Source organism: Nipponia nippon, unplaced genomic scaffold, assembly GCF_047370975.1.
Source record: "Nipponia nippon isolate SJK-2023a ecotype South Korea unplaced genomic scaffold, ASM4737097v1 scaffold_1, whole genome shotgun sequence".
Taxonomy (NCBI): Eukaryota; Metazoa; Chordata; class Aves; order Pelecaniformes; family Threskiornithidae; genus Nipponia; species Nipponia nippon.
Genome location: NW_028262290.1, coordinates 144,217,104 through 144,228,154, shown reverse-complemented (window position 1 = coordinate 144,228,154; position 11,051 = coordinate 144,217,104). Strand labels below are relative to the sequence as shown.

General features: G+C 45.1%; 1 protein-coding gene across 1 annotated transcript in view; it reads left to right on the top strand.

Moving 5' to 3' along the window:
- The first annotated feature begins 6,425 nt into the window (after nt 1-6,425).
- ITGA8 (integrin subunit alpha 8) overlaps nt 6,426-11,051 on the top strand; it is a 119,972-nt gene continuing 115,346 nt past the window's right edge. The window contains exons 1-2 of the mRNA XM_087775784.1: nt 6,426-6,724; nt 7,023-7,147. Coding sequence (XP_087631910.1) covers nt 6,522-6,724; nt 7,023-7,147 — 328 coding nt within the window. The 5' untranslated portion in view covers nt 6,426-6,521. The remainder of the gene's footprint in view (nt 6,725-7,022; nt 7,148-11,051) is intronic.

The following is an 11,051-nucleotide window of genomic DNA, read 5'->3' as shown; positions in this document are numbered from 1 at the left end:
CGGAAATTCACCTTCTGTCCCCCTAAGAGTGTGGTTGTTTAGAAGGCAGACTTGTAATATGTGGGACATTAACGTCTGGCACTTTTGATTTCCTTCCATAGAAAAATGACCAGAAACTTACATAATTTTTACAGCTTGTTCTGCTCTAAGTGCCAAATATATAGGCTACATATGTGTGTTTATATATATATATATGTATACATTACAGTTGGCTAACTGAGGCTTAGTCGATACGTAATACCAGAGCACTCTATGGGATTAAATACATGCTTTAACTAACCAGACCAAATCGATAATGCTAACTGTAAGAAATCATGTGAACTAAATATGCAATTAAATGATATTTTGATTAATACTCTAGGTGAACGATTTTTTACATATCGCACAGTGGTTCAATTTTAATTGCCAAGGAAAGGTCAGTATCTTCTGGGAGACAACTGGTGTCCTAGCTGGCAACGTGGTACAGGCAACGGGCCATTGGAGGGTCGGTCCAGAAAACGGGGTTCTCCCGCCCATGTCTCAAAGCCCTTTGAGACAGAAAATTGTTCAGCTACGTATTGGTGTCTCTTTGCTCTAAATTCACTTTCATAACAAAGAGATGAGAAGAAAAAGAGGTCCTGGGGTCAACTACTGGTTGAATGGTAAAAGAGAAATTATTTCCTCTTCAATGGGTACCGAAGCTTGCAGTTAAATGCACTAAACAAATTATCTAAATAAATAACGGAGAGACTACTTCCAGTGCCTCGTATTAGCCCAGGTGAGTTATACTTGAAGGCTTAAGGCTAACAAATATATTTTTGCTTTGGTAAAGCCTGAGCTGTTCAAGGTAAGCAGCCAGTATAAATCCAAATGAAAATATCCTTGTTTAAGCCACATGAAGACCCCTTTAAAACAGGGAATCACTTAAGTACTTGCAGTGCACTTTGTCTTTTGAATACTTCTGTTGAAGTTCTTGGCTTTATCTTTCAGACAGTTATAATTTCTGCTTATCTGATCCATCTGTATGCTTTTTTATTCTCTCTTCTCTTCTTTGTGAGGATGAATTTAGGGCAAAGGAGTCCAAGATGGGCCTGGATGGAGCAGGCAAGTGACGTGGGAGTAAAATTCATTAGGGTAGTGAAACGGCTATGCCTACACAACAGTTCGTGAGCAGCAACAAGAACCCCCATCAGTGCAATGCATGCCGTGCTGCATTTGCTGTCCAACCAGATGACTGTCTACAGACAGTTCCTCCGGGTACTCCTGATGGCACGCAAAGCTGCTCAGCGTATCAGGCCTGCTCTGGAGAGCACCTTCAGGCTCCGTTGTGGGTTTGCTGAGTATTGTGCTGCGGGTCTGCTGACCGCAGTAGCCTGGGAGATGCAGCACAAACACCGAGTGCATTCACAGCCTCCCCTGCAACGTCCCTACTGTTCCATCCCTGGAGGTCTCGCACACTAAGCAGCCAGTCTGTGCTTTCACAAAGGTGGTAGATTGGCTCATTAGACTCTGGTTTACATTGATTTTATGTGACTGAACAAGTTAATACTTATAAATGAAGAAAAAATAGCGTTTCTGAGAGATCTCTTGAAAAGAAACATTTTTTTCACAGGCTCTAAGTTTAGGTTGCCAGAAGACTTAGTCTGCTCACTCTCAAATTAGCTTCAATGCTTTTCACGTATTAATTACTTCTGCTAATATTTTTAACTCAGACATCGTTCACAGAGGTAAGGTTCAAAACTGAATGCTGAACATCCTTTGTTGACACATCATCCTGAATTCAGATCCCACCAACTAGCATTCAGAGGAAGAAGAAACAAGGTCTCGTAGTAGTAAAGTTATTATTCTAAGGGAATCTAGCAAACCTTTAAGCAGAGCTTAATGAGTTTGCTAATTCTTAATTGAATGGGACACAGGCAAAAATTGTCAGGCTTTTTATTCCCAAATGGAGGAGAGCATCAGTACATAGATGAAAAGCACAGAAATGAGCCCCATAATGAACCAGGCCACTTCACTGCTCTCAGACTTGTAGACTGGCTAAAAGTCATCCTTTTCACTTAGAAGGGACAAGCAGGTGCTCAGATTCAGAAGCTGTCAATAAGAAGGCTGATGATAAGAAATTCATGCTCCTTGCAGAGCATGGTCACATCCTCATTTTATCCTCTTGCTTTGCAACAGGATAATCAATACAAAATACTGTCTATGTAATGGCTCCAATTACAATTCAGGAGAAGGCTTCCTGCCTACAGAAACAAAAGTAGGAAACAGCTAAGAGAAAAGGTAAGCTTTCCTACGGGAATTGGACACTTAGGCTTCTGTACTGCCATGTTTTGAAAAGATTTAACAGTAAAATTGTCATTAATTTTGACAAGATTTATGTTAAAATCCCATATGATTCTTCGAAATACTTATCCTTCCTCTGCTAGCAGGTAGATTTCTAAATAATGCCATAAAAAAGACTAAAGCTTTCATAACAGAGCCTTCTATGAAATACTAATATTTAAGTTTTGCTTTGACAAAACCTTCCATAGAAGATTTGGCTGATCTATTTTTAAGATTGGAAAGACCATAATGACATATTAACCTCACCAACTGCACATAATATAAGCTGTAGAAATCCACACCATGAATCTTGTATTTTTCTGTATAAATTATTTGGTTCCACATCTGACCTTCTAGTTATTCTGTAGGGTAGATAATGACTTTTGGACTTTTGGCTAAATGTTCTTGTAAAAGCTCTCTGTCCTGGCTCCAGGTCAGGTTATAGAAGCTAATAAAACATTTTAGTTCAATATTCAAAGCAGCTAATTTATTGGGCCATGGGTATGCTAAAGACCAAACTTCAGTCTACCAACAACTGGGGCAGCTGCTTACCTCTTGAGCAGTGCAGATCACAACATCCAGTCTAAAGTCTGAGGAAACCAAGATCTGGAATAAGCTTCCAGTGATCAGAACAGGTCCAGGTTATTTAGGGAAACACTCCAAATCCTTTGAAAATGAAAAGATTGTTCATTGCTCTCTCTGAATTTATTTGGAATATCCTATGTTGATGTCTCTCTTCTTTATATGGAAAAAAAAATTTAAAAGGAAAAGGGTAAGGGGAGGGAAACTGCTGTATGTTAACACCTGGGGGGTAAGAGGTTCTTGAAAGAGATTTCCTTCTTTTCATTCTGCCCTGCTCTCCATACAGGTTTTAGCACTGACAGCCATTTGAAGCGCTTTTTTCCTTTTTTAAATTTAGTTCAAAGCAACCAGGTTAGGTGGTATTTCAAACCAAAAGACAGGTAAAAGGGGAGCACATGACAACCGCCTATATTCTTGCTACGCCTCTTCTGCTTTTTGTTTGCATGACCACCACCTATCTCCAGCTGTGCTAATTACTGAATTTTAACTCTGTTTTGGATAGATCTGTACACGATGGATACAGCATCAGAATGTGCTGCCTTCTCACTCCCTGAGTGCCACAGGTCTGGTGTGCCATGTGAGCAGTTCTCCGAGCCCCAGCGACTTCACTTACGATGCTCAGCACTGCAACTGACTGCTGTTGTGCTAAATAAGAGCAAGGCATTATCATCATTATTTAGCATAAGGCAACACAACATTCAAATGCCTTCAGCTGCCTTAAAACTGTATGACTTTTACGAGTAGGCGTTAACCCTACAAGTCATTGAAGTACTGCTGAATTTATTACTGGTGCTTAGATCTCTAAGAGACACTTGTTCAATGTAAAATCACAAAATAATGTTAAGGGTGATGTTTCAGTAATAGCAGTAATAGCAAGAGTAAAGCCAATTGTAAGGCGTGCAGATTTAAGGAATATTACAAGCCTGTGGGGACAGCTAAGGGTCACACAGTTAATGCTGGAAATAAACACACTGTTCTATTTTCGTGAACAGGAATGTCAGCCTTATCTGAATAATCCTGCCATAAAGCACTTAAAATAAAACAAACACAAAAGAAATCAGAACCTCAAAACAAAACAAACTACTCGTAGCTGCTTTCATAGGTATGCTCTGCTGTAGCATGTTTATAAATGCGTTCGCTGTCCTTCTGATCTTTCTCTGATATTGTTTTGGACACATCTGCATTATAAATGCTGAAAAACAATCCCTTTTTTCCTCCTAACAGAGTTGATTAAATAGAAAAAAAATGGTTCTCCTTTTCTTCCTACCTTTGAGTTGGCCAGAAAAAATACAAGTAAGAATACTGTCCCCTCAAGATGTGGGTGTGATGCCCCATTTAGCTTTGTAGGGGAAGGGAGCATTTCAGGCAGAGTCAGTTTTTATATATAATCATCAAAAACAGCTAGAATACTACTGTGGGGCTTGCAGGGGAAAAACATAGAATCATAGAATCATTTCGGTTGGAAAAGACCCTTAAGATCATCAGGTCCAACCGTTAACCTATCACTGCCAAGTCCCACTAAACCATGTCCCTAAGCACCACATCTACCCATCTTTTAGATACCTCCAGGGATGGGGACTCAACCACTTCCCTGGGCAGCCTCTTCCAATGCTTGACTACCCTTTCGGTGAAGAAATTTTTCCTAATACCCAGTCTAAACCTCTCCTGGCGCAGCTTGAGGCCATTTCCTCTCATCCTACCGTTTGTTACTTGAGAGAAGAGACCGACCCCCGCCTCGCTACAACCTCCTTTCAGGTAGTTGTAGAGAGCAATAAGGTCTCCCCTCAGCCTCCTTTTCTCCAAACTAAACAACCCCAGCTCCTTCAGCTGCTCCTCATAAGACTTGTGCTCCAGACCCTTCACCAGCTTTGTTGCCCTTCTCTGGACACGCTCCAGCACCTCAATGTCCTTCTTGTAGTGAGGGGCCCCAAACTGAACACAGTACTCGAGGTGCGGCCTCGCCAGTGCCGAGTACAGGGGCACTATCACCTCCCTGGTCCTGCTGGCCACGCTATTCCTGATACAAGCCAGGATGCCATTGGCCTTCTTGGCCACCTGGGCACACTGCTGGCTAATGTTCAGCTGGCTGTCAACCAACACCCCCAGCTCCTTTTCCGCCAGGCAGCTCTCCAGCCACTCCTCCCCCAGCCTGTAGTGTTGCATGGGGTTGTTGTGACCCAAGTGCAGGACCTGGCACTGACCCTTGTTGAATCTCATACAGTTGGCCTTGGCCCATCGATCCAGCCTGTCCAGATACCTCTGTTTTTAATTACTTTGATGAAGAAATTATAAGAGGAGCTTTCTACAAGCGCTGTTTAATGCCACATGCAATAAAGTAGTATTGGTCATTTCTGTGGAAAAAGAGGCATGACACCTGCTCCTGCACAGTGCTGTGGTAAAGGCCTATAGCAATGCTTTCCTTCACGTGACTGTAAGGTGCCCCCTTCAGCATATTAAAACTTTATGCAGCCAGGCAAGCACTAACAGAGAAACTTACAGAGGAATGCATTTCCTAATGTGTTCTGAACTGTGTGGCTGCGTTTACATCTTTCCTGTGGTTAGAAGGGGTTTTTGGTTGCTGGGGTTTCTTTTAAATAATAGCCATGCTGGCAGTCACATAGCAATCTGATGAAGGTCTGGGTTTTTTTTTCCATGCACTTTAGTATCCTAAAAGGCACTTCCAAATATCAGATGCTTCAGTTCAAACTCTGGAAGATGCTGGAAGTCGAGAGAAATTAAAGTAGAAACCACCAGCCTCAACTCCGCCATTTTCCCTTGTGAACATGACTCCCCAAACGTAGCCATCGGGTAACTCTGCTGGGCAGAGTTAAGGGGGTGGCCTTCTTAGCATGCATTTCTCCCAGCTTCACCAGTGGATTTTCTCAGTAAGACAAACTGGTTTCTCCTGATATAGCCTGGTTACTGCAGTAAGCCACCCCGAGCACCGTGTTCAGAAACCTTGCCCAGGCCCCGGCCCCAGCGTCGCTCCCCGCGCTAGGGGACGAGGGCCGCTCCGGGTCCCCGACGGCCACGGCCACAGCCACAGCGCTGTGAGCACCGTCCTCTCTCGCAGACAACGCCGGAGGCGTCGTGCGGAGCTGGGCCGAGGCGCCGACACCTCCGCCGGCGACGGCGGGACCGCTTCTGCCTCAGCGCGGCTTCTCCCTCAGCGCGGGAAGCGCGGGTGAGGGGCCCCAGACCGACCGCCAGCGCCTCGCCCTGCCCCGCGGCAGCGGGGCCCACGCACAGCCCGGGGGCGCGGGGGGTCCCTCGGGCTCAAATGCCGCCTCGTAGAAGAGCTTCCCCGCCGAGCCACCGCGCTCCCGGCGGGGCCTCACGGCGGCTCCGCGCCCCCCCGGGGGCCGCCGACAGCCGCGGGGCGCCGCGCTGCGCTGCGCTGCCTGCCACGGGCGCCGGGCGCGGACCGCCAGGGGGCGCCCGAGCGCGGCTCGCCCCGCGGCGGCGGCGGCGGCGGCGGCGGGGTGAGCGGGGCCGAGCCTCCCCCGCCAGCCCCCCGCCCCGCCGCCAGCACACGGCGGCAGCCAGACCGCCGCGGCACCGCACGGCCGCCGCGCAGCTGCGTTCAGCCCCGCTCCGCTCCGCTCTGCCAGCGGGAGCCTGCCGCAGAGAGGGCGAGGATGCTGCGCCTCAGCCGCGGGCGCGGGGCCGGCCGCGCCCGCCGCCGGCAGCGGCCGTGCCCGCTGCTCCTCCTGTCAGCGGTGCTGTGGGCGCCGGCGCTGGTGGCCTTCAACCTGGACGAGGAGAAGCTGACGGTGTACAGCGGGCCCCCGGGCAGCTACTTCGGCTACTCGGTGGACTTCTACATCCCCGACCCCAGCACGTGAGTGCCGCCGCCGGCGGGCGGGCTGGGCGGGCCGGGCGGGCCGCTCCCCTCAGCGCGGCGCCCGCGGCCCCGGGGGGCGGCGGGGTCCCGGCTGTGCCCGAGCGAGCGCCGCCGGGCCGCCCCTCCTGCCCGGCCGGGGCTGGGGGGCACCGACGGGCGTGGGGGAGGCTTTGGGGAGGGCGGTGGGCAAACGGCGGCGTCCCGGGTGACAGCCCCTGGTCCGCCGTGGCGCGGCCGCCGCCCGTCGGTCCTGATCGCCCCCGCCGCCCCGGTGACTTGCCGGTGTGTCTCGCAGAGTCAGTGTCCTGGTGGGAGCTCCCAAAGCCAACACCACGCAGCCAGACATAGTGGAAGGAGGAGCGGTGTACCACTGCGCCTGGCCCGCCGCCCAGTGCCGGCAGATTCCCTTCGATAACACCAGTAAGTGCACCGCTGAATCGCCTGCCGCAGCGCCGTCCGTGTCGCGCTGCTGTGCTCAGGTCCCCCTTCGGCGCAAGTTTCTTCCGCGCTCGCTTTAGTTGTGTCGCTGTGGTCTGGGCAGCTGCAGGTCGCTGGAGAAATCCCGCTCCTGGGAGTCCGTATGCGTGTGCGCTTGCAGGGAAGGGTTTAATGGTCCCCAAAGAAATAACAGGAGTACGACCTCCAGGATCCGTGCGTAGTTCATCTTCATGCTTTCGTGAAAGGTGTTTGTGGCAGATTCCTCATTTTGAAAATACTTTTTTTTTTTTTTTTGAGTGCTCAGAAGGCAAACCCCCAAACCCCATGTCTCACATGCTTCTCTGAATCCTGGAAATCACAGGATTGCTAGTCTTTACTGTTATTTTCAGCAAGGAGTTTTCCGTCTGTTCAGATGGATGAAGTACCTCGTGTGGCATGCTTATTTAATTATTTTCAGAAAGTAAGAATTTCATTTCAGAATATGGGAAGCTAGATGCAAACTGATTTAGGCACAATGTGGATAGATTATATCCACTTCCAAAATCCCAAGACAGATGTTTCTTATTTAATTAGAGGGAACACACGTTTTAAACTGTTCATGCTGTTTATGTTTTCTGTTGTCTCTTTATAGGTCTTGAAAATAATTTAAACCTAGTGTTTGCAGGGACTTTAAAACTGATTCCTTTATTTAGGCAGACTTTGACATTTTAATCATTAAGCAAAAGTTATGATTCTTGAGGTTATATTTAATCTTAACATTTGTGGTTTATTTAAATGCGAACACAATACAATTCAGTTTTTTTCTGGGAGCACAAATTAAATTAGAAGAGCTTACTTAAATGTAGCAAGTAAGCAGTGCAGTTCTTTCCCCCTTCCAGCTCCAGCCACCCACACATCCTATTAGTGTTTAAGAACTCTACTCAGGATGACTTTCCCATCATGCTGGGCATTCTTCAAAACAGAGTAAGAGAGAGCTCCTCTATGTGTATGTGGCTACTTGGGTATGTAATACTATGTACAGCATATGGTTATATATAGATGTGAATGTACAGATATAGACAGTATGCATACATTATTTTTATTGTAGTATGCTCTGAGTGTACATCTTTAAAATAAAACCAGTTTAGGAACTATTCCTGTATTTCCATCTTATGATTAGATAGTTCATGTAACAGAAGTGGAATATATTATCTATACAAATTGATTTCAGGTTTGAATAGAAAAATTACAGGCCAAATGAAAATTCCATTGCATTTTGAAGGGACGTTTTGAAAAATGAATGAAAACTTAGTGAGGAAACCTAGAAGGACATCTGGCTTTCCTGTGAGAAACTCCAGAAAAGTTGACTAAAGAGACTCAGGACAACTCCATACCGTTGGGAGAGCTGTCCTTTTGCAGATACTATGTCTATTATATAAAGGCACAAACACAGGCTGATGAGTAAGTATTATCAACAAGGCTTTGGACTGTATCACACAACTATTCGGCTCGGAATCTCCAAAGTATGGTTCATTCAGTTTACCTGAGACGGTTGTTCCTGTCCTCTGGATAGATGCCTGACCTGTAGACAGCTGACGTTCAGCCAGAGAGAGCCCATTGTGTAGATATAAATGCACTGTACTTGGAGGAGGGACTGCAGTATAGGCAGGTTTAGCAGTGTTATCATTAGCTGTCTAATTCCAGTACCAAGGGCAGTAAAGGTGTCATTTCACACAATTCAGCAATGGCCAGCTGCCCTCATAGACAGGGACCCCGGGAAGGTTTGCATAGCTTGTACCAACACCCATTCTTCATTGCCAACAACATAAAGGCCATCTCCACTCTTGCATGACTCTTCTTGCTGAAGTATGGATGTATATTTCGTGTCAGTTTTTTTCTCTCCAAAATACACTACTTAGAGGAGTGGGTTTTCCATCTTTTCCACTATTGCCTCAAACAGAGCAGTCCACATGAGCTCTGTCCTAGATGATACTATTTCAAATAGCCTGTTACACGCAGTTCCTTTAGAAGCCTTTGGCTATTGCATGCCTACTGAGACTTAGGTAGTCCTTAGCAAATATGAGGGGTATTTTCAGTTTATGCCTCTTTCTTGTACAAGCACCTTGTACTCACTGTGCCTTCTCCCTGCAACATCACTTAGAAATGCTGCTATTCCCATTTTTATATTTATCCTGATAAACAGAAAAAAGTCAGTCTGGGTTGTCAAAGATCATAAAGGAATTTGGTGATGATACTGGTAACTGACTCAAGATTTTTAATTCTTCCTTCGGTTCCTTAACCACAAGATTATCCTTTCTCCCAAAACAAAAACACACGGTAATTGTTAGAAGACTGCAAATTCAGCTCTAGCAGCTTTAATTTTAAAGATTAATGCTTCATGCCTTATAGGAGATTTCTAAAAGTCTTGGAAAGCTTTGGGAATGTTTTCTGAAACAAAACAGAAAAACTACAGATGCTGCTTCCGAGCTGGAAGATTTAATTTTGATGCATTTTCATAAAAAGCTTCCTTTTTTAAGTACTTTTTTCTTGACTCTAATGGAATAATATCAGCCCTTTCAGTTGGATTCACTAAGCACAATAAAAGAAACAAAACTGCTGAATAATTGAAAGCGTTTTTAATTAAGATCAGAAGTAAAAATTGAATGGAACTAGAAAGAAAGGGAGAGTATAATGTAACACTTAAAAGGCAGTGTGACCCAACAAATAGATAAAGAATTTACTAAATCAGTATTTTTCAGCCATGAGAGTTCAATGGAGGACTTCTAAATTCTAAAGAATTTGTAAAAGGAAAGCAGATTCATGTATACCATATCCAAAGTTAGATATGTGAAATTGCTGCAGGTCACAGAAACATTGAAATTTCCACTATAAGATAAAAATTCAAGAGATCAACAAATCCAAGTGGTTGAAAACCACTGGCTTAAAGTATGTATGAGCATGAGGGCTCGTCTTCCATTTCTGAGCACTGGGTACACAAATGAAGCTCAGGTATGTTGCATTCAATGCAAGTTATGTTCTGCTGTTGAGGAGGGAACACACAGTGCACTTGGATGTTATTTGGACTTTTGCTGCCACAAATAAGTGTGTAAGTGGGCCCCTAATTGGTAAGACTCATACGTAACTGTACAGATCATTTCACCGTTTCCACAAGAGCAGTAGACCTAATTTCAAGAAGGGTTCCTTCATTTGCAAATGCTTTGATGTTATTTGTATTAACATTATTACTATCTCGGTCCTACTAAATGAAAACAGTGAGGACATTGACTAGTATTCTGTGATGGCTTCAGTCGAGATTCTGGATATTTTTGAATATCACAGTGTTACCGGTGTGGACCCGCTTTGTACTAATTTATAGTTATCCTGTATTTTACAGATATTGAGATATTTACTGAATGAATGGATAGATATGCCTTGTTATGGGGCTGTAAAGTATAACAAACTAAAAAAGAACAAAATCTCTCTCCACAAGCATTTAAGGCTTGCTAAGATGCAGTGATGAACAAGAGCATGCTCATGAGTCAGGGAAGGGAAGGAAGGAAAAAATAATGTGTTGAGTTTGTAAAGTAATATTGCCTTAGACAGAGGGGGTGCTTGTTCAGAAAGTGATTTGAGGGAACCAAGTAAGTGATAGACACCTTAGTGAAAAACTTAGGCTTGCTTAGGTTAATATTATGATGGTAAGTGCTGAGATAGGATGGTCTTTGGTCCTGTAAAGGCTGTTTTGTTGAAGAGTTGGGTTTTTTTCTCTGTGAATAATATCTTTCTATTTTTAAAATAACTAAAGTTTTAGTTTAAAGAAAATATCCTGCATGCCATAGAGTCCTGAAGGGAGAATACAAATGCTAAGCCTAACTGGACCTGACCTCCTGACACTTGTGTAAGACAA